Below are 24850 nucleotides of genomic sequence, written 5' to 3'. Positions count from 1 at the left end.
CTGGCCTTGAACTCAGAGATCCGCCAGCCTCTGCCTCCTGAGTGCTGGGATTAAAAGCATGTGCCACCACCCCGCCCTGGCCATTGTTAATTACTTGGAGGTGTGCTGGATCAGACAGTCTATTTAGCTTTGTAGGGTCTGTCAACATTATCTTCCAGAGTGATCATTTTGTGCTCCCTGCAGTGATGAACAGGAGCCCCCATGCTCCACATCTTCGGGATGTTGGTGGCCAGCGTTTTGAAGTCCAGTCCTTCCCACAGATGCTCAATTCTGCCCCGTCGTTTGCATCTGCAGTTCCTTAACAACATGTGTTTTTGAGCACTGTTTCTATGCCCGGCAACTATCTGGTTATCTTCCTTGGTGAGATGATGCTTTAGACCTTTTGGTTATTTTCACATTGAAATTTTCAATTCACTATTGTTGAGCTTTAAGGTTTTTTTGTGGGTGTTAGATACCAATGCTTTGATAAATATGTGTTTTATGATATTTTCTCCCTACTTGTCACTTCAGGGCCTCAACATTGTCACATACAGGGCAAACATTTTAAATTTTGATGGGGTGCCATTTACCTACCTCCTTGCCAAGTATCCTACTTTTGCTGTCTTATCTACAAAGTTGTCACCAAAGCCAAAATCACCTAGATTGTATCCCGTGTTATCTTCTAGAGGTTTTATAATTTTTCATTTTACATAGATATATGACCCATGTGACTTAATTCTTATGAAAGATATAATAAAGGCTCTGTCTAGGTTAGTGGTTCTCAACCTGTGGGTTGCAACTTTTGGGGGGCTGAATAACCCTGTGGCAGGGGCCACGTAAGATCATTGAAAAACACAGATATTTACATTGCAATTCATAACAGTAGCAAAATTACAGTTATGAAGTAGCAAAGAAACGAATTCTATGGTTTGGGGTCACTACAACATGAGGAACTATAGTAAAGGGTGGCAGCTTTAGGAAGGTTGAGGACCACTGTTCTAGATTATCTTGCCTACGTTGTCCAGTAGTTCCAGCACCGTTTGCTGCAAAAACATGGCTGCATGCTGGAAGATGCTGGGCCAGCACATGCTGCTTGACGTTTTTCTCATCACCCCCAGCCTCCTCCTTGTCTGCTGCGGCCACCTCCAAGCTCTACCACTCCCTTGTCTCTCTTTCTCTCCTGTGTGGTGTCTCATGTCTGTAGAGTCCCCATCCTTCTTGGCTTTCAGATCACTCCTGAGCAAGGTCAGCCATGAAGATCTCTGGGTGTGATCTCCAGCGGATGAGGCTTTGTTAAATAGGAACAATTTCTGTCTCACTCATCCCAGGAGATAAGTGTTGTTCCTTACTTCTTGATTCACAGCCATGGTGAATGAGCTCCATTACTACACTTGTCAAGATTTTGCTATAGAGTTTCAATAACACCAGTGATGGAGGAAGGAAATGACTTTTTTTTTTTCAGTCGGTAAGTGTCTGTGTTGATGTCACTGCACCATTACTTCCTTTCCTCAACTTGGTGAGCTATTGCTATTGGGTATGCTTAGCTTCGGAAATGGAATCAGACTTGTATTTGGAGCTTTTTTCTTTTCTTCTTCTTTCTTAAAAAAACATTTATTTATTTATGTATTTTATGCAGAAGTGCTCTGTCTGCATGTAAACCTGAATGCCAGAAGAAGACATCAGATCTCATTATAGATGTGAGATACCGTGTAGTTGCTGGGAATTGAACTCAAGACCTCTGGAAGAGCAGCCAGTGCTCTTAACCGCTGAGCCATCTCTCCAGGCCCCAGCTTTTCTCTGTTCTTACAGAGACTATCCTTTAAAACCTTAAGAAAGAGGTTTTAACCTAAGGGCTCAAAGGACCTTTTAAGCCCTTCAATCTCTTCCCATTTGACATGGATGAAGACTAAAGCAAGCAAAATATTAATAACTTCTTATCCAAAACCATGTGCTAGCTATGGTGGCTTGTGTCTGCAATCCCAGCACTCACAAAGAAGGCCAAGACCATTTTGGGCTTCATATAGACACCATCCTCTCCTCCCCCCCCCCAAAAAAAAGAAAAGAAAATCATATAACTAGTTTGAAATCCAAGAATGTAACTCAAATTCTTGAGAATATTTCCTTAGCATCTTTCCACAGAATCTTCCCACCTCCCAGAAGAGCACATCTGTTACACTGATTGTTAACAACAAAAATAACTTTTGAAATACCATGATCAGACTTTCAGTCACATCTCTTCATTATGCAACTTAAAAACCTTGTGTCTGACTTCCTTATATTCACTGGTACATGAAGCAAGAGGTTTTCGGTTATTGTTTTCCCACATGGATTGTTTAGACATCTCTACAAGCAGAACCTACATTAGGTCAATCTGAAAATGGCACATTTTCTTCTAAAGAGCCATGGCCAGCATCATCTGTGATATGCTGCCTCCTATAGAGCTTAGAAGGCCAGTCTTCATCCTTTCAGGGCTGTACTCTCAAGTGAAGGCCTGTGAGGTTTATTGTAGACATGAGCACTCAGCCTGTTATTTCAGTATAAGCATTATACCTAACAACTAGTATTTCTGGATCCTCACTGAGCAGCTATGAAGATAAGCCCAAACAAACAGGACTAACCCACCCTTTCCATCCCTCTAGATGAACTGCCTTGTTGTGGACAGTGTAACTCAAGGCTATTTTGATATTTTGATTAACTTCCTGGCTGGGAATATTTTATGGGTCCTGACATGGGAATGCCACAATTTTATCTTATTCTTCTCCACTACCTGTTAAAAGAAACCCATGATTGTCTTCCCTCTCCTTCCACAGTACCTTTACCAAAGGGGAAGATTCATAGGTTTCAAAGAAAAGCACTGTTTATTTGGGTAGCAAACGGCAGCGCTTGAGGGATAAAGAAAGAGTCAAACAGTGGGGAAGTCCAGGTATACAGAGGTTTGGAGAGATTTGTAGACAGAGGAGTTCTAAAGTAGCTGTGAGGTGTCAGGAAAATGGACATGGGAGAAAAGGTGACATGGGATAAAGCCAGATTCTTAGCTACAAAGAAGAGAAACAACTGGCTAGCACAGAAGAGAGCTTATTAGTAGAGTTAGACTAGCCTCACGGCTCAATCTCCAAAGTGTTTGCCATGCAAGCATAGGACCTGAGTTCAGATACCCACCACAGATGTAAAGACTGGGGGTAGCAGCAAGTATCTGTAACCCCAGTGTTGAGAGGGAGCAGAGACAAGCAGATCCTGAGCTCATTGGCCAGCCAGCCTATCCAACTGATGAGCTCCACGTTCAGTAAAACACCCTGTCTCAAAAAATAAGGTAGAGAGTGACAGGGGAAGACATTCAGTGTTGACCTTTGGCCTCCATACCCATGTATGTTCACCCACGTGCATGTGTGCACACACACACACATACACCACACACACAGACCACAGACACACACACACTACACAACATACATTATACAACACACAAACACACACACACGCACTACACACACATACACACACATGCACACTCACTCACAAGATATTAAATAGGTCATGAACCTGAGTTCATTTGACATTTGGAAACCAAGGAAGACTAAGCTTTAAGACATTTCAACAATCATCATGAAGAAGGGGAGTGATTTAAGTGAGAGGCTTGGCTTGGCAACACCTTCCCTGTTATTAGGTATTCTCACTGCCATGCACTCTGTTGTTATCATAGTCACCAGCATATTATAAACTCTCTCTTCATCTCTGTATCATTTGCTCAGAGTTGAAAGCACCAAGTAGATGTGTCTGGCTACTGAGCATGGGCCATGCATCCACTCTTTTGACATCCCAGGTAACCTAGGCAACCCACAAAATCCACACAGCATTGTGCCATCAACAACATTCAGTGGTTTGGGATGCCATATTGGCTGAACCATAAGATCTCATGGATCATGCTCAGGAAGAACATTTGCTGGACTGTGTGGACAGACAGACAGAGATGGAGATGGCAAGGAAAGAAGCTGAGATGCCACAACCTTATCTGTGACCAACTAAAGACATGATGCTCATCATGAGCCAGAGAAGGTTCCAAGACTGATATGTTGCCTTTGCCCCAGTGCCACTGCCAGTTAGAAATGGGTTATGCTCTTCAGTGTGGCCCTTCTAAATAAGGTCCCTTCTGTTTGTCTTAAGAATTGTTCTTGTGGGTTTTGAAGAGGAAGCTACAATATGAAACTAACCATCCATATTGTTGAGAAAAATGTCAATTTCCTTAGTAATATTTGCTTTCACAAATACTTATTGAAAGTTATAAATGACACCCATCTAGCAATTCTACTACAGAATAACAAGATAATAAACATCACCGTATCACAACTCTTAAAATTATAACAATAATTTTCTAGCAGTTTCCATTTTCAGAGCATTCATTAAGCAGGCCTTCATATAGCTCTAGAAGGAATTTGTCTGTAGTGCAATCAGTCAGTGTATTAAAAAAAAAATAAAAAAAAAAAATGGGTCCCTGGGTTTGGTCTCAAACCATAAAATAGTTATTTTTTTTTTCACCATCCCAAGATTAAGGCATAGGAAGGAACAGGAAGATGAGAAAAAGAGCCATGCACAGATGAGCAAATTCAGCTCAGGGAGAAGATGTCCAACCAGCATAGACCGCTGGTTCTCTCACAGAAATGGAGCCTGGAGATGCCAAAGCCGGGGGAAGCCACTGGGACTGAGAAACTCATGTACAATCTGTGAATGAGCCCGGTGAGATGGAGAAGTATAGCTGTCGGGGTGGGAGGGTCAGGCAGCCCATGGCAGATTTTAGTCTTCCAGACACAATTTCTTAGATATCAGTTCCTGGGAAAATACCCGACAGCGTTTCCCAGGTGTGCTCCATGGAGGACCAGTTCTGGAGATGCCAAGCACAGGACGACTTAGTTGCATCCTGACCACCCAGTATCCATGTTTTGCTTGGGGCATTCTCTGGCAAGGACCCAGCTAGAGGAAAAGCCCCAACCAATGCACAAATGGAACACAGGTACCTGATTTCCCATGCTTCCCCTCTGCATCCCCACTAGGCTCTTTGGCATGTGCATGCCCTCTTGGTGCTGCTGGTCAGCTCTTCCCCACACTTTCACTTGACAAGCAAGGATGCTACAAAGCAGCTGCTGAACAGCAGAAAAGCCAACAGTGGTTCCCCAGAGGAGGCGGTGGCAACAGGACAGTGGCATTGGAAACCTTTCAAAGTCTTCCCATTGTTCCAAGGATAATGCCCCAACCTTCTTAACAAGCCGGACCCCACTCATCCCAACTGTAACAGCCCTGCTTGCATCTCCAGCCCCAGAGAAATGAAATTTCTCTTAATCCTTCCATTACATGTTTTTTTTTTCTTGCTCCGTTCCCTCCCTGCTTTTCTAGCTTTTAGGAAAATATTCTTCCCAAAGTCCCTTCTGTTCTCTTTTACCCAGAAACCTCCAAGTAAATTAAATGACTTGTTGAACTAACACTCCGCATACAAACCACCCATCTTCACAAAGGTGGTAACTATGTCTACACTGCTATCCAAACAATGCCTCACACAGAAAGAATCAAATATTTACTGAATGATCTAAGACCATCCCAAAGCAGCCAGCTCGCCTGCATTGTTCGGTATTCCTGGCCCGCCCACAATCACACATCCCTTTAATAGCTTTCCTGTGTGTATGGAACTGAAGCTTCTAATATAACATTTTGATCATAGAGCAAACAATGAGGCCTTCTAGAAATGTTTTCCTATCTAGGTTATTGATGGCAGAGTGAACCTAAAGTGACATAGTTTATAAAGCAGTCTTCTTAGAGACCGGCTCTGGATCGAAGACATTGAGAATCTGAAAGTAGAAGTAAGTAGGCCCCAAGGGATAGAGTGCTCTTTTCAATGAGATGAATGAGCTGTTCCTAGAAGCCAGACCGTAAAAGGAAACTAAAATCCTCTGTGGGATGGATCTTTCTCCTTTGCCATTTGGGTTTGTAAGCCTGGCTCCACTCGGCAACAGATAGTCGATAGTGACTGATAAATGAATGGCCCAGAGCTCTTCTGCCATCTAAACCCAAGCATGAGCAGAGTGGCTCTGCCTTCTTCTTCTCTGGGTGTCCTACAGGTCAAACACTGCCTCACACTGTCTGTCATCGGACTGGTGACACTACCCAAGGGAAGTGAATAGTCTGGGTGTCATGGTTCTCACGATATATTTGAGGAGACTGGGGCCCAGACAGAAATTTCAAAGCAATTTTTTCAAGGCCACATAGATGTTAGTGCGGGGGTGGGGTGAGGTGGGGGTCGGGGGGAGTGGTGGTGGTGGTGGTGGTGGTGGTGGTGGTGGTGGTGGTGGTGGTGGAATGAAACACAGATCTTCATATCTTTCTTCACTGTGCCCCAAGAGTGTAAAAGATAGTTTTCCAAAGCTGAACTGGGCTGGCAGACTTTTAACCATACCTAACGTAACTGTCTTAGTGATCAGTTCAATGCTGAAGTATGCTGTAACTGAAGGAGTTGGGTCCTGCCACAGGCATGAAAAGCTTAGCATGGACATCCTCAGAAGGGGATGCTTTGTCCTCAAGGGAAACAGGATTCAGGACTGAAGGCTGCTTTGCTTGGGGACAGCTTTTTCATACAGATCACATATGAACTGTCTCAGTGGTCTTGTCTTCACTCAACCTGTGATACTCAAAGACTCTTGGCCATGTTGCTTGGCAAGCTGAGACACAAAACAGGTCTGAAGAGGTTATTGAAGCAGATGCTTGTTTACCAATGAGCCAGATCCAAAGTAGAAGTTGTTCAGGCGCTCAGTCACAGAACCTAAGGAAGTAAAGAAAATCCTTGACTGACTGACCCTTCTTATGTGAGTTAATTTGTAGCTCTCAACTGGCCATCTTTAAATTTCATTTTTCTTTCATACAGGCATCGACAGAAAACAGCTCAGATAAAGCATAAAAATCAAGAAAGGGTAAGGTCACACATGCCATCTACCTGGCTGTGTCTGCCCAGGGGCTCTTCAGGTCTGGGGTCCATTTTAATTTCTTATAACAACAAATGAGTACAAGCTGACAGTCAGGGTTAAAGGTCAAGGCTGGGGAAAGGACTTGTTGCATTAAAATTCTGTGAATCTACAGTGCTGGGTTGATTTGTTGTCCCAGAAAATTATGTTGAGATCTCACAGCCAAGGAACCTGTGAATTGGAACTTACGTGGAAGTAGATCTTTTCATGTGTGGTCAGTTCAGAGGGAGTCATTAAGACGGGATATACCCCAGTATGGCTGGGATCCCCATGAGAAGGGGGAACTGGGAACAAAGAAGAAAAGAGTCTGTGAAGATGTGGAGGTATAGAGTCTGCCCAGTAACAGGGAGGGGTAAAGGCCAAATTAATGAAGCCACAAGCTAAGGGATGGCAAAGAAGGATTCTCCCCAGCATCCCAGAGGGAACAAGGCCCTACCACCTCCTTAACTTCAGTCTTTGAGTCCCCAGGAATGGGAAAGAATAAATACCTATTATTTGAAGCATCTGGTTTGTGATATTTTGTTATGGTCTTCCTAGGACTCTAACCTAAGCGTGCGGAATCCAGTCTAACCTGTTACAGCTCCACATACTCCTAGCTTCATCTGGGGCCCCTGGCCACACACTTCTCACACTCTTTGCTCAGCAGGAAGCAAGCACAAAGGCCAGAATGTCAGGCTTCTTTCTGTTATTAGGAAGCATAACAGATTAAACAAACAAGTCCAGAAAATAACGTGACAAATGTTTGTGCAAAGCTCAGTGTGAGGCATGAAGAGACTAGGATGCTTTCGCTCATCATCACCTTTGTCCTTTTCAACTATCGCTTTACACAACCAATGTAGGAGACAGTCCTTCACGGGTCTCCTCCACCAAGTGTTGGTTGACATTTTTTCCTTCTCTTTTTTGTTATTTTAAGGATATTTGCTTAGCAAACATCACCATAAAGTTCACAGTGCCTCCCCCTAGAGCTAAAGGCAAGCAGGCTTCTTGCCTGCTGTAAAATATTTAGGTACTCTAATCTCGGGGTTCCTCTCCTGTAGAGCAACTGATTGCATATACCTAGGCATCCATCTGTGCCTACTCATATCACGATCAGAATACGGGGCAAGGAGCAGTGGTGCTAATCCTGTTGTTGTGACAAGTTGTTTATCTCCACCTGGGACATTTGGTCTTTTCCTACCATTGTTGAGAGTGGTAAGAGGGGTCACATCTCAGATCCTTTCAAGTTTATGGACTCCAGCATCTCACATTTGATCTTTGTTCTTTTCATGTAGGTTCATTTTATTAAATGTGCATATATGAACATATAGCACTGCTTCCCTTGCTCTCAAAGTTTACCCAAAAGGGCCTGTGCAGTGTGGGTCCCTTGTCTTCCTGCTCTCTCTCAGTTATCTTCCTGAACTTTGTCCACACTGATCCATATTCCTGTCACTCACATTTCACCAGTGTTCAGCCTCCTGTTGCAGTTGTATTCTTTGTTCTTCTGTTGCATAGCTTACTTTTGTTTCATTGGCTCGCAGTGAACTTTCTCATTCAAGATTTCATGCGTGGGTGTGTGTGCACACGTGTGTTGGCGTTCTTGACTATAAACTTAGGAGTGGAAAGATAATTCATCTTCAGCTTTGCTTCCTAGTTTCCACTTGCTTCATGAAGTGGTTGTTATGACTTTTATTAGCACTATGCAAGAGTGCCTGTCTTACCTTGCAAGCATGGTAAGCTCATACATTTGAGACTCTGTCTTTACGAAGAGTCTAAAGTGCTGAATGTGTTTTCATATGTCCTTAGGTAATTCTTGCTTCTTTAGAAGCTGCTTACCTCCTGTCTTGTCAGTGTTCTACTGCTGTGAAGAGACACCATGACCACGGCAACTCTTATAAAAGAAAATATTTAATTGGGGCTGGCTTACAGTTCAGAGATTTAGTCCTTTGTCATCATAGCAGGAAGCATGGCGCTGTGCAAGCTGACATGGTGCTGGAGAGGAGCTGAGAGTTCTACATCTGGATCCAAAGGCAGTAGGCAGAGAAAGAGAAATGGGCTGGACTTTAGCATTTGAAACCCCAAAGCCCACCCCCAGTGACACACTTCCTCCAACAAGGCCACACCTACTCCAACAAGGCCACACCTCCTAATCTCTGTCAATTAACTCCACTCCCTAAGTCAATGATTGAAAACAGTGATGGCAGTATATTCTGGCCAAGCATTTGTGGCAGCTGAGTCGCAGGAAGCTGTTCCTGTCGTGCTTCTTCAGCATCTGGGTATCTTTGGCAGTCACATCACACCTCTGTGTCTCAGGCTTCTCATGTGTAAGTGAAAGAGTTGGATAGATAGATGGTCTTTTGTCATCTGCCCAGATAGATGTTTCCTAATACTGTACGTCAAAATTATATGTACCAGCCAGGCAACAGCACAGCTTGTGTGTTTCATGCATTTGAAAGTGACTAGCCTGCCTCTAGTCTTGTTGACTTACCCCTAAGTAAGGGGTAGTCATTGTGTGAGCCCACAGCTCATTACCACACTCCTGCTGAGAGCCTTGCTCCTAAGGGGTCTGGTGACCTGGGACAGATGTGTGGTCAGCGAAATGAAGAAAACCATGACCACCTGTTTCAAACAAGTAGCCCCAGATAGCCTGTGACTTTTTTTATTTATACAGTTTGAATAGTTTGCATGAACAGTTTTACAGTCATATTTGTTTCTTTAAGTTTCTAATAATAATTACAATAACTGCCAGGTTGCTTCCTCACCTCATTCCTCTTCGCTTCCCCAACTCTCCCACCGGTAATCATTACCGACTTGACTTGTCGCTTTAATATTAAAAGCATAAGTAATATAGCGAGCAACAAAGGAAGTTTTTTTCCTGGCACACTTACACATAGGACAGTGTGCCCAGTTGGCAGCATTTTTGGTTATAGCATCATGCAAAGTGAGAGAGTTTTGCCCTTAGTGATTAATATTTAGCTCTAACCAAATGTAAGTTCTCTCAATTCACTTACCAGTCATGGCTGAATCAATTCATTCTTCATTGTATACTACTCTACCTCCTATGAGGAATATACCAGGTTCTCTCCTATCATCTTGTTCTTTCTCTCAAGTTGGCACTGCTTATCCCTTGTTCTCATGTCCCCTTCCTCTCAATTTCTTACAGTATTGGCACAGCTATTAGAAAGGAGAGCACTGTGGATTCCTGTGATTCTGCTTTATTCCCTCTTCCTAGACTGTTCCCATCAACTCTTGATATCATCTATTCATTTGTAGTTCTCCTAGACTCTTATGGTTAGAATCATTCCCTCCTGAACAGTTATGCAAATCTGTAATGTCATGAACTACTGTGACTCTTTCAGACAAGGTGCGTTGGAGAGGTAACATCCTGTTCTTGAGAATCCTTAATTCGTGGTCACACTTGAAACATCAAAGGCTTTAGAAGCTGGATCAGGTCCACTGTGTATTTTTAACAATCACCTAGAGGAGCGTCATCAGGAAGAAGTTTTCCTAATGCAAAAGCCGTTTCATCTATAGCTCTAAGAAAGTGAGACTAGAGGCAGCCAGCAATGTAATTTATGTAAAGGAAGCAAGGAGAGCAGGTAGCAATATGCTCCCGGGGTCGTGCCCAGAATTATGCAGCAAAATATCTATTGGCCTTGCCAAAAATGGGTTAAATTCTCCTGGGCCTTGCCTCCAGGAGAATTTGTTCATGCTATTCTTAGGCCTTGTCCCCTAAAGAAGTCACATGGTTCCCTGCACGCTCTGATGAGCTAGCATGCCTTCTTTGTGGGAAGGTTTCCTTTGGTAATCCCCAGACCCTCTTGGAGCTCCTGAGTTAGGGTCTATGCCCAGTGACTCTTGGAATCATGGGCAGAAAGGGAGGAAAGGAGTGTGGGAGTAGTTAAACACCAGATAAACACCCAGTGAACACAAAGGAGTTGGCAAACCATTACACATTAGCAAAGGGGTGAGCCACAAACACGCTACAGCCATTTTACAAGGCGAGTCCATGCACTGGTGTGTTTAATGATGGCGGCAAACAGCCTCTGTGTCAGAAGCTGAGGTTTCCTCTAGCAGAGCTGCAGTCTCATTACTTTAGCCAAAACCAAAGTCACCTTAGAGTTAAACTCATTTTCATGCTTTATATGCAAGTAAAGTGTACCACTTCCAATTCTGAGCTTTTCCCGGATGACATAAAAGATTAAAAAGGGGGTCTCAAAGCTTTTGGAACTTTCATAAACATGATCTGTGTACTACTGGAGGCAGAAATCCTTGCAAAATTCTCTGCTGCCTCTAATGGGATCCCTGCTTGTAATAAATACAGGAAGAACCATGATAGAGGTAATAAAAGTACTCTTTTTGTCATGGAAGCAAGAGGAAGCAAAAGGAGAAAACCATGGGCTTTGAGAATGTTCTAGTCCGAGGTCTCAGAGTCCATTCAGCATGGCCAGCGGCCCCCCTTCAATAAGCTTTATCTTCCCACAGCCCACTTCACTGTGGTAGACATAATCCAATTTTCTCCACTGCTCATTAGCTTTTGGAAAGGCAGAGCAGATTTTGAGCAAGGCTCTCGATCCTTTCCTCTGAGTAATATATTATCTGTTCATTTTGCGAAACTGCCCAGTGTCACACGACTACTCTAGTACCTTATGTGCAATCTATTGTGTCAGTATCTCTGAGTTTGTTGTTATCATGGCAGGTAAGATCATTATTAAATAATAAAAAAGTAAGTGGATTAGGAAAGCTAGACGAGGAAGAGCAGGACGTGGAGATGGATGAGCAGTGGAGGGGCTAAGACAGCCATGATGTATCTGCTGTGATGCCCTGCTTCAGGCCCAACAATATCAGCTCCCAGGCTACGGTTACGATGCTGAACTCATGGTCGGACATCCCACAGTAACACATAGGGTCATGCAGTAGATCAGTAGATGGCTTTAGAATAGCGCTTCCAAAGTGTAGGCCCCAAACCAAGGATTCCAACCGCCCACTAGTATTTGTTAGAATATATAGTCTTAGGCTTGTACTTCATCAGGTGAATCAGAAACTTCCCGCAGTTGAGGGGAGGCTAAAATTGCTGCCTTATAATGAAGTGTGGAAAGAACTTGTGAGCAACTCCCTCCGACACTAAGTCCCTAAGAAGGAGGCTGCATCTAAGGGAGGAAGGGAAGAGGTATGCTGAAGAAACGGCTTGCCCATTTCAGTTTGCCTGGGTTCTGACTGCTCTAAGTAAACCACGCTGTAAACCATGCTGCCAAGTATTAGAATGTCTGCATTACAGTTGCCAAAAGTCAACTACTTCTAAGTCAACCTGCTTCTAAGGTAATTTATTCTGTCAGGCTCTGGGGATTCTGAAAACAATGTTGACAACTTCCTCAAAGAGCCAGGCAGCTAAAGTACCAGTTAGGCATGAGGGCACACACCTGAAATCCCAGCACTTGGAAAAATGAGGCCGAAAGCTCATGGATTCAAGTCCAGCTTGAACTACTTGAGAAATCCTGTCTCAAAATCAAAACAGAAACAAATAAATAAAACTAAAATACAGTCTGCAATAACATATAGTTTTTTACCCACTAGGATGGCTGTAATAAAGATGGGCAGTAACAAGTATGGACAAAAAAAATTAAAGAAATTAAGAACACTGCTGGATATGTAAATTACTGGAGTGTAAAAATGATACAACTCTGGAAAATATTTTGGCAGTTCCTCAAAAAGTTGTACATAGAGTCACCATGTCTCCCAGAAATCCAACCATAGTATATACCAAAAAGAATTGAAAATACATATTCACACAAAATTAGTACACATATATTCATGGCAGCATTGTTTGTAAGTACCCCAATTATGAACAAAACATAAATAATCATTAAAGAATAGATACATAAAATGTTGTATATTCATGCAGTGGAATATTATTCAACAATAAAGAAGAATGAAGTGTTGGTATCAAATAAGATGGGCCAGGTGCACTCTGTGGAGTGTATTTGTACTCAGTTTAAAAAAAAAAGTCAGAAAAGCAATTTCTGAAACGATTGAAAAGCTACAAACACCATGTAAATATCAGATAAATTAAAAGAATTAAAATGGTAGTGAGATCATACTGTTTATGTTTTAAGATTTATTTATTTTCCATTGTACGTGTATATATGTTTGTCTACATGTATGCGTATCATGTACATACCTGGTACCCTTGGAGGCCAGAAGAGGGCATTGGATCCCCAGAGTTACAGAGAGTTGTGAGCTATCATATGGATGCTGGGAACCAAACGTGGGTCCTCTGCAAGAGCATCAAGTACTCTTAACTACTTAGCCATCTCTCCGGCCCCTGTTTACGGATTTTGTTAAGGAGGCCCTATCTCTTAGAGATATTCATTAAGCTATCTGATGATTAAGTAATATGCTTTTGTGTGTGTGTGTGTGTGTTTCAGAACACAGTGAAGGAGTGTGTGGAAATAGTAAGTATGAATGAAATAAAATATATTTGTTAATAGGTATCAAAGGTGAATGATCCATGACTATTATCGTTTTCTTGTTACTTTGGCATTAGACTGGTAAAGTTTCTAAGCCACTGAAGGTCTTTGACATGGAGAGTGACAGATGAAATTGACATTGTAAGGGATGCAGCTGAGATCAAGAAGAGCACTGGGGGGCTCAAGTCAGTAGAGAAAAGGGGCTGTCAAGAGCGCACTGAGGGCTGAGCTTAGCATTGACAGGGAGGCCTGGATAAGATCAGTTTAAAGGAGTGAGAGGTGGCAGAAGTGGGGACCAACCAGGTTTCAGGCTGAGATGAGTATCTGCACGATGGAACCATTCATTAAAAAACAAACAACAATTGAAGTCAGGAGTGAAGAGAATGGAAGATTCCATGTAGCCACATGGAGTTTAAGAGGCCTGTGGAAATCCCACAGTTTAACAAAGAAGTCTGCACTAGAGATACAGCAATTATCAGCTGCACCGCTATTTCCATGGAAACACAGTGTAGGCACAGGAAATGCTCCCTCGGGAACAAGTACTTCTTATCAAATTAATAAATTACTCTTCGCCTGTGCTAACATTAAAAACGTGAAGCAGGGGCTTGGTCAGGGAGAACTGGGAGAACTAAGCGCTGGATACGACAGGCTAGGCTGTTTCCTCTCGGCCTGCATTTGGAATGTGAGGTAGGTCTTCCAGGTTCAACTTGAGACCTGCTTTTTTTTTTTTTTTTTTGTAATTTTTTTTCCAGTATGTGTGTGTGTGTGTGTGTGCGCGCGCGAGCGTGCGTGCATGCGTGTGTGTGTGTGTGTGTGTGTGTGTGTGTGTGCATGTTTGCAAGTGTAGGTGTGTGTATGTACATGTGTGCATCTGGAGGCCTGGAGGTTGTGGGTGAGAGGCATCCTCAATAGCTCATCCAGCTTATTCACTGAGGCAGTACCAATCGAAAGCAGATTTAGCTAGTCTCTCTAGTCAGCTTGCCCCAGGGTCTCCTGTCTCCATCTCCTGAGGCCGAAATTACAGGGAGACTTGGTGTCCCCAGCATTTGACTTGCATTCTGGGCTTGCTTTAGCCACTGACTACCTGCTGAGCCATTTTACTGCCCCCCCCAATACAATAAAGAAACTTTCAAAACAATATAAAGGCAATGGATCCATACGTAAAAATGTCATGCAGAAGATCAAGTTTTATTTTTTCTTTTATTCCTGCATTTTCCTTTATCATCTTCTGTATTTCATATGTTACTGTAAAAGTTTTATGGAAAACACCAAAACCCTGTAGCCCCAGAAGCAGACTTAGCCTCCCATCTTCAGGATCAAGACCCACTTGGTGCATTGTGTGCTCTGATGCAGTGGCGAGCTGCTGGTTGGTGTAAAAAGGCTTATTCGTGACTCACCCCGGAGCAGAGAGGACTCAGCCCCTAGAGGATTTGCTGCAGTTGGATAGGGAGCAACAGACCATCTCTTAGGCTCTTTAAAAGAAAAAAGGAATTGAAGCAGAATGATTTACCATACCCAAAGTTTGTCAGTAGCTGGGGGTCTTGTAGACTGTGAGGTAGTTTGGGGGAATGTTCGTGATTTTTGTATTATTTGTAGTTATAGCCAAATAAGAAAAGAGTGCATTGAGATCTTTGTTTTTCTCTCCCGGGAGTAATTCTTGAAGGCTTATGTTGACCACTCAGCTCCAACTCCTCAGTTTGCTATTCGAAGGCTCCATAATTTGGCCTTATCCAAGAATAACTGAATCAGAATTTTAAGCAAATTTTATCTAGGCATCAATTATTATAAATTTCCTGGGGCAACTTCAATGTGTGGTCAAGGTTGAGACCCACTCTGATTAGCGTATATTTGGCCTGCCCCACAGGTGACTGCTGTGCGGGTGCACGTGAACAGCTCCACTGAGAACCTGGACTACCCAGTCCTGGTTGTGGTTCGCCAGCAGAAAGAAGTGCTGTCCTGGCAGGTTCCTCTGCTCTTCCAAGGACTGTAAGTATTCTCTGCCCAGGTAACTTCACTACATTTGACATTCTTCAATCTCCTTAAACTTAGATGGGTTGTATTATTATTATTATTATTATTATTATTATTATTATTATTATTATGTTTTTGTCTTAGCCAGAAGAGACCTCAGACATAGGAATGCCAGGGTAACGCATGTCAAATGCAAACACAGCATACCCCAGGCTGCTCAGTGCTATATATTTCTATCCTCTCTGAATTTCAGATAAGCATTCCATCTAGGTTTTCAGCACCTGGGAGAACTTACACCATTTAAAAATCAACCATAATATCCAATTTCCATTTAAAAGTCGACCATAATATTCAATTTCCCCCTCTTTTGCAAAATGGATCATCCCCTAGCCAGTCAACGGATTAGGCCCAGCAGTCATTATATGAGCAACACCAACCCCATTCTTTGAAATGCCTCTTCTGGGTGCATTCTTCACTCAGGACTGTTTACAGAGCAGTGCTAAGTGGGAGGTTTGGGAAGACACTATAAAAAACAACAGAAGTCCCTGTACTGGCAAAGTCCCTGTTTTGCTGAGGAGAGTTCATTAAGGCGTCGTGGCACCAATACGAAGCCCGGAAGGCATAGAGAAATGTGCACCGACTAAAGTGTTATTCCATGGTTTTCAAAGGTTCAGGAATTTGAGGGTTAAATACTAATTCTGATAGTTTTATCTTGAAATCAGTGAAATTGAAGAGAGAGAAAGGAAAAGACTCTACGGTTGCGTAACCAGGAGAGTTCCTCCCTCAAATTTTGGTGTTTTCCCTCGAATAACTTGGGAGTCTGGCTTAACACAATGTAGACACTGCTAAGTAAACTGGTCAGGATATAACAGTTCCTATGTCCCTGTCATACAGTGGATGCCAACTACAGGTCCCCTATGATTGCTATCCATAGACCCAGCCTGAAATTGAACTTAATTAATCCAAATTAGAGAGGAGTAGAGTGAGGTAATGTTCTCCCTGGAACTCTTCCTGTGTCTCCTTCTTGCTGATGTTGTCCACACCCACCTCTGCAGATACCAGCGGAGCTACAACTACCAGGCAGTCAGTCGTACTCTCTGTCCATCCAAAGCAACCAATGAGACCGGCCCTCTGGAGCAACTCATCTTTGTAGATGTAGCATCCATGGCTCCCCACGGTGCCCACTACAAGTTGCTGGTCACCAAAATCAAAAACTTCCAGCTCCGGTAAGCAGGCACATGTGGCTCGTTGCTTTCCGCTCTCTTTTGCAAATGGATACTTGGCTCAGCGGCCATCCTCACAGATGAGCCGGGCCTTGCTTCAACAGAGAGCTCAATTTGAACCTTCAGGGAAGCCAGTGGTACCTTTGACCTGTTACTGTCACCTGGTGGCGACCTCTGTGAATTGCAGGGTTGGTATATGGTGAGGTAATTTGACCCCCAGGAAAGGAACACTGTGAAACTGAAGTCATTGGCTCACAGCTCTGTGCAAGTGTTAATGAATGACTTGCAAATCTATTCTGACAGTTGTTTTCTGTTTTCACTTGGTGTAGTATGACTTCGTGTCATCAAACAGACCTTGTGAACATTATGAAACAAAGAGTTTTGAGAGCTTGTATGCGATGAAGATAGGCGTGAAAAGAATTGGTAGCTGGACCATATATGCATGCTTCCTTCCTTTCTCAATTCACTAACTTTGCTGATGACCCAGAAATATAGAGGATAGTGGTCATGGAGTCCAGATGAGGGTTGTGGCAAGAACCAGGTGACATTGCAGTTTCTGCCATACAGTTTGGAATGACAGCCTAGAATGCATATAAAACACGTTCCGCTGATGTCCAGAGGTTTTTGTTGTTCTTATTTAAGACTCGGGTCTGCCTGTGCTGCCAGGCTGGCCTTGGACTTTTAGGCTCAAGCCATCCTCATCCCTCTGCCTCCTAAGAAGCTGTGACAAGAGGTATGCATCACCACACCCAAGAGGTCCGGAGATGCTCTAAGTCCATGCCCAAAGTCACAAAGACAGAAAAAAGCAAAAATCAAGCCTAGATCCTGCTCACGTCTTCCTCTTCTAAGTTCTTCTCCTTATAACACATTCTTTCTCCTTTCTGTTTAAATCCATCCTTCCAAATTTATGTCTTGCTAAATTTGCTTCTCAACTGCACAGAGCATTTGTTTGTTCAAATTCAGATTGTAAAAATAAGACGGTTCTGCTTGTCGGCATTCCTCTATCTCTTTCACACACATGTACGGCATCTTCCCAACAGCTCCCAACAGCAACGGGCCATTCTGTGTCATTAGGGGTCATAGTTGTAGGCGGGGAACAGTGGGAGGGGTGGTGCTGTAGACACAGGCAGCCACGGGATCACGGGGCAGGGGGAACACAGGGAGGCACTGAGAAGACAGTTGTCTACATTGCGCTATTAGTTGTGTGAGGACTGGATTGAAGGAGACAGTATTGGATGTGGAGAAGTTCGAAGGCTGACATGATGGTCAAGGTAAAAAGTGAGAAGCTGTCTTGAACAATGTAAGAGGTGAGATTCTCAAAACTTGAATGACTATGAAGGAAAGGGAGGGTCAAGAATGACATCATGTTTTGTTAGAGGAAATGAAGATTGAATGGTTGTGATTGTGTGGCCAGTCTCAAGCAGGAGCTATTTGAAATAGAATCTGGTCATGAGGATTCACGGTTAGTCGCCTCTTTCTCTCTTCTCAGCGCAGAAAGCACTTGAAATGTATAAATTACTGAAACTTTGCTAGAATGAGATACTTTTTGATCTTCAGCTACATTTTTTTTTTTCTTTATGGGGAATGTCAGCTGTCATGACTTAGAACATTACCAACAAGGTGTATCCTCACCATGAACTCCCATGTATTCATTGGACTCTCAACATTGTGGTCCAGCAGCCCAGTGTGGAGGCAGTTCCCTTAAAGTATAGCAAAGCTGTAGGCTCATCAGTTCCTAAGGGCTTTGCCTGTGTTTGGTATATTAGGGGAGAGACTCCATGGCAGCCGTCACAGAAAACCTCAGGATGACCGATTGCTGGAGTCTGGGCTGAGTGTTTCAAGGAACTGAAATATAGGCACATAGATTCCAGATTAGAATAACATCAACAAGCTATCTAAAAGCACATAAGTAGTACAGATCAGAAATATGTGATCAGAAGTCACAGACCATGTGAGAGAGTACTGAAAGACTCCAATTATTATTTGGAGCTTTCTTTTATGGGGGTTGAGAAAAGGAGGAGTTTGGTTGGTAAGGGCATATCACAGGTGGTTCTATTTTGATTGACAGACATAGATTATGTAAGCCTTTGGTCATTGCGCATGTCCTTTCTCATGATGCATCAGATCTCAATCATACCATGCCCAACTATGCATAGACCTAAGATGGCAAACAGGGGGTTCTCCCCAAATCTTCACTCAGAAGACACAATTTGCATGCACCCAAAAGTAATTCAGACCTGATTGGACGCCCCTATGTTCATATTCAAAGATATCTAGAGTAAAATTAAATAGAAACTATCCATTCTTGATGATGATTAAGGGGAGGAGAAAGTTCTTCTTTTGTTTGGAGAAGAGTGTGCACCCAGCTCAATGCAGGAAGGGGATCTTAATCCAAAAGGCTGCTGGGTGCATTATTAGGAGACGGGTGGAGGTGAACGCATAGCCCAAACCAAGTGGAGTCCCAGGCTGCTAATTTATTCCCTACTGCAACAGAGCCTCAGGATAACTGAGGGAAAACAGATGGGAAGCAATCTTCGGCAGAGATGTGTGGTTTGGTACCAGAGCACACTTCTCCACAACCTCTCCCCGGCATGTCCATCACATGTCCATGACTGTCAGTGGGGTCAATAGTGACAGGAGGTACAGTTATCCAGCCTGCATTCCTCCTCTTCTTATTGTTTGGGCTCTGGTGCTCTCTGAACACCAGGGTGTCTTGGCTAATTCCTGGTGAAAGGCCAAAACAAAGAGTGGACAGCAGGGATCTCCTTCTATGACTAGAAAGTGAAAGACGGCCTGCAGGCCATTAAGGATCGACCCAGATAAAACACAGGACAGTTCTCTCCTGGAATTCTGAGAGAACACTGAAAGGGAACTGGGCAAACTGACAGAGAGGAAGAGTCATGAGTCAGAGGAGGAACAGAGCAACACTCCCCAAAGAGAGTGGACACTGGGCAGGGGTGGCGGGCCATCTGCACATGGCTCTGCTAAGGACTGGGACCTGCTGGCAAGGAAGATGAGGGCTAGCCAGCAAGCACTGACCAAGGACGATGAAAGAGTCTGAGCGGGAAAGAATGAGAACCAGTGCCAGTGGTGAAAATGACTTTGAAGCACCTTGTAGTGATCTTATCTCTTTATTATTATTATTGTTGTTGTTGTTGTTATTGTTGTTATTCTAGATGCTGTGTATGATCAAAGGTTTATCCTTTCCTGCTGGTACATGCCTGTAATTCTAGCACTTGGGAAGTAAAGGCGGGAGGATCAGAAGTTCAAGGTCGTCCTTAGCTATGCAGCAAGTTTGGACTACATGAGACCCTGTTTCTAACAAATTCTCCAGACGCCATACCCCAGTATCTCCATGTGTGCTCACTGTTCTCCCTGTCCTGTCTGTCCTAAGGATGTTGATTCATATTCCCTGTCCTGTCTGTCCTAAGGACGTTGATTCATATTCCCTGTCCCAGCCCACTTTCGCTACCTTTATGTTTCTAGTAGGTTTGGTTTGGTTTTTAGGTCTTAACCTGAAATGTTTGTTTGTAATTTCATTGCCTCGTGGTGTTGTAATAGGGCACTTGCCTAGACGCCTGCAGTCCAGAGCTAGCCACCCAGCACTGCACAAACTGTGTGTGGAATCCACATGCCTGGAATCCCACTCCTTGCCAAGTGGAGGCGGGAGGATCAGAAGTTCAAGGTTATCCTCAGCTACATAGAAAGTTTGAGGCCCGCCTGGAGTACACCAGATTCTGTTTCAAAACCACATACACACGAAAGAAATCTTGATACTTCTTTAGGACAGCAGTAACAGACTTTACCAGCTGTCTCCAAGATAGTCTTCTATTGTATAGGGAGCATGGGTCTCCTCCTTCCAGCATGGCTAGGCTGGAGAAATGACTCAGCTCCTGTCTTAGTTAGGGTTTCTCTTGCTGTGAAGAGACACCATGATCACGGCAACTCTTATAAAGAAAACACTTAATTGGTGGTAGCTCACTTACAGTTTCAGAGGTCCAGTCTATTATCATGGTGGGGAGCACGGAGGTGTGCAGGCAAATGTGGTGCTGGAGGAGTAGCTGAGAGTCCTACATCTTGCAGGCAATAGGCAGTGGTCTGAGACACTGGGTGGTTTCCTGATCATAGGCAACTTCAAAGTCCATCTCCTCAGTGACAGATTTTCTCCAACAAGGCCATACCCACTTTAACAAAGCTACGACTCCTAATAGTACCACTCCCTATGAAATTATGGGGGCCAATTCAAATTACCACAGCACCTAAAAGTGCTTACTGCTCTTCCAGGGGGCCAGAGTTTGGTTCCAGCCCCAACATGATGGCTTACAACCACCTGTAACTTGATTCCAGGAACTCTGACACCCCCTTCTGGCCTCTGGAGACACCCACCCATATGGCACATACACACAGAGACACATACACACATAAATTAAAATGAAAATAAATCTTTTAAAAATTCCAACATGGAAACAGGAGGGCAACCTGAGGCCCCATCCCTAGCTGAGGAGCTGTTGGCCGCTAATGGCTGCTATAGCAGGGAAAGTCACTTTTCTTTGAGGGGTGACCACTAGCAGGTTGGCCATGCCCCAGTGGATGACACTACAGCCATGTGCTTGTAAGCATTACTGATTACACTTGGTGGTTTTTTGTTTGTTTTTTTTTTTTAAAAAGAAGTCTTAAAACTGGAAGGGAGATCTAATGCAGAGGAGATGGGGGATTGAATGGAGAGAGTAAGGGACAGATGTTTAACATACATTGAATATATCAACAAAAGATTTAAAGAATAAAATAAAAGTTAAAAATAAGGTGGACAGCAATAAAGAAACACACTCAATATTGACTGAACTCTGGCCTCCCACGTGTGCAGGTATGCATGAACACACACACACACACACACACACACACACACACACGCACACGCACACGCACACGCACAGAGAGAGAGAGAGAAGGGAGAGAGTGAGGGAAGAACTAGATTGGATTGGTCTATCATTTATTTTTAAATGATCAAGACAGGAGCCTATTTAGGAGTAACGGAGCAGAAAGACAAAGTAGATTCGTAAGAGAGTTGATATTTGTAGACACAAAGCCCCAGAGAAGGGAAGAAAGAGTGGGTGGAGCACAGGTGCGTGAGGGCCAATCGCACACACCAGAAGGATGAAGCCTGGAGGGTGAGAGAGAGCAGGACTGGGGAAGGACTGGGGTCAGAAGGCGGCTCACAACAGATGGCAGTCAGCAGACAATAAGGAATGATATCATGAAGTCCGTGGTGCCGAGTAATTATACAACATGATTTCCTTCAACAAAGTGGGGTTTGGAACATGCACTGTGCCCTGCCAAGAACTCACTGATACGGTCCTATGACTCTTACATATGGTCCATGACCCTCTCACCTTTTCCTCCTCCTTCTATTGTATTACTTTCCTATAAATATTTTCCTTCTTTCTCCATCCGTCTGAGCACCCCTCTGCCTCTTCTTTCTCCATCTTCCTTATCTGTATCTCCTCTGTTGACTCTCGTGTGCCTTTTCGCTTTCCAGCTTCCTTTAACAGACAAAGTCGTGGAACAGAGCTGTGTTCTTCCTCTCTTGCATAAGCGTTTGTTTCCTGTGTTTTATTTGTGAAACAAACGAATTGAAACATTTTTGAAACAAAGGAATTGAAATTGATGTTTCTTGCTGTGACGCTAAAGGGGCTGGGGAGTCTCCATTAGCTTTGTGCTGTGGACTGGTGAAGTCCTTTGATAAAACACACCTTGCTCATCTCAGTCAGGGCCATGCCAGCATGTACTGTTTCACTCCTACCTACATACTGTTCATTTGAGCTACTTTTAGCTCCACAAAAACCAGAAGGCTTAAATGTTACTGTTTCAAAGACAATAAAACCCAAGGAACCAAAGCGAGCAAAGACAAAAACCCCTAGAAAGTCTGTGTTGATCCAGCATTACCATTGGAATTGAAGTCATGAGAAACATTTATAAAATCAAATTCCCAAGTGGTGGTGGCACACACCTTTAATCCCAGCGCTCAGGAGGCAGAGGCAGGAGGAGCATCTGTGAGTTCCAGGCCAGCCTGGTCTACAGAGCAAGTTCCAAGACAGCCAGGGCTACACAGAGAAGCCCAGTCTCGAAAACCAAACAAACAGTCAAACAAAAAACAAAAACAAAACAAATCAAATTTCTGGTCCAAGTGCACAGATTGCTTCAGGAAATCGCACGCTCTCTGTTACTAACTTAGAAAGTCATAACCTCCAAAAGTTGTTTTTCTTATTCCTCTGACCTGGCAAAGAGCCCTGAAGGCCCCACATTGCCCCAGTAACAGCAGGTGATATTTCACGTTGAAGAGGCACTGCCCAAGCCATACACAGCACGGCACACTGCCCAGGCCATACACAGCACGGCACACTGCCCAGGTCATACACAGCACGGCACACTGCCCAGGCCATACACAGCATGGCACTGCCCAGGCCATACACAGCACGGCACACTGCCCAGGCCATACACAGCACAGCACACTGCCCAGGCCATACACAGCACGGCACACTGCCCAGGCCATACACAGCACGGCACACTGCCCAGGCCATACACAGCACGGCACACTGCCCAGGTCATACACAGCACGGCACACTGCCCAGGTCATACACAGCACGGCACACTGCCCAGGCCATACACAGCACAGCACACTGCCCAGGCCATACACAGCATGGCACTGCCCAGGCCATACACAGCACAGCACACTGCCCAAGCCATACTGCCCAGGTCATACACATGGCACACTGCCCAGGTCATACACAGCATGGCACACTGCCCAGGTCATACACAGCACGGCACACTGCCCAGGTCATACACAGCACGGCACACTGCCCAGGCCATACACAGCACAGCACACTGCCCAGGCCATACACAGCATGGCACTGCCCAGGCCATACACAGCACAGCACACTGCCCAAGCCATACTGCCCAGGCCATACACAGCACGGCACACTGCCCAGGTCATACACAGCACGGCACACTGCCCAGGCCATACACAGCACGGCACACTGCCCAGGCCATACACAGCACAGCACACTGCCCAGGCCATACACAGCATGGCACTGCCCAGGCCATACACAGCACAGCACACTGCCCAAGCCATACTGCCCAGGTCATACACAGCACGGCACACTGCCCAGGTCATACACAGCACGGCACACTGCCCAGGCCATACACAGCACACTGCCCAGGCCATACACAGCACGGCACACTGCCCAGGCCATACACAGCACACTGCCCAGGCCATACATAGCACACTGCCCAGGCCATACACAGCACGGCACACTGCCCAGGCCATACACAGCACGGCACACTGCCCAGGCCATACACAGCACAGCACACTGCCCAGGCCATACACAGCATGGCACTGCCCAGGCCATACACAGCACAGCACACTGCCCAAGCCATACTGCCCAGGCCATACACAGCACGGCACACTGCCCAGGCCATACACAGCACGGCACACTGCCCAGGCCATACACAGCACACTGCCCAGGCCATACACAGCACGGCACACTGCCCAGGCCATACACAGCATGGCACACTGCCCAGGTCATACACAGCACACTACCCAGGTCATACACAGCATGGCACTGCTCAGGCCATACACAGCACAGCACACTGCCCAGGCCATACACAGCATGGCACTGCCCAGGCCATACACAGCACGGCACACTGCCCAGGCCATACACAGCACAGCACACTGCCCAGGCCATACATAGCACACTGCCCAGGCCATACACAGCACGGCACACTGCCCAGGCCATACACAGCACGGCACACTGCCCAGGCCATACACAGCACGGCACACTGCCCAGGTCATACACAGCACGGCACACTGCCCAGGTCATACACAGCATGGCACACTGCCCAGGCCATACACAGCACGGCACACTGCCCAGGCCATACACAGCACGGCACACTGCCCAGGCCATACACAGCACGGCACACTGCCCAGGTCATACACAGCACGGCACACTGCCCAGGCCATACACAGCATGGCACTGCCCAGGCCATACACAGCACGGCACACTGCCCAGGCCATACACAGCACGGCACACTGCCCAGGCCATACACAGCACGGCACACTGCCCAGACCATACACAGCACAGCACACTGCCCAGGCCATACATAGCACACTGCCCAGGCCATACACAGCACGGCACACTGCCCAGGCCATACACAGCACGGCACACTGCCCAGGCCA

General features: G+C 44.9%; 1 protein-coding gene across 2 annotated transcripts in view; it reads left to right on the top strand.

Moving 5' to 3' along the window:
* The window catches only part of Sidt1 (SID1 transmembrane family member 1), a 93380-nt gene that overhangs the window by 16985 nt on the left and 51545 nt on the right, over positions 1-24850 (top strand). For both annotated transcript variants that reach the window (XM_036203722.1, XM_036203721.1), the window contains exons 2-3: positions 15288-15409; positions 16450-16620. In XM_036203722.1, coding sequence (XP_036059615.1) covers positions 15288-15409; positions 16450-16620 — 293 coding nt within the window. The remainder of the gene's footprint in view (positions 1-15287; positions 15410-16449; positions 16621-24850) is intronic.

Source organism: Onychomys torridus, chromosome 12 (genome assembly GCF_903995425.1).
Source record: "Onychomys torridus chromosome 12, mOncTor1.1, whole genome shotgun sequence".
Classification (NCBI taxonomy): Eukaryota; Metazoa; Chordata; class Mammalia; order Rodentia; family Cricetidae; genus Onychomys; species Onychomys torridus.
This window is presented reverse-complemented; position numbering and strand designations above follow the sequence as displayed.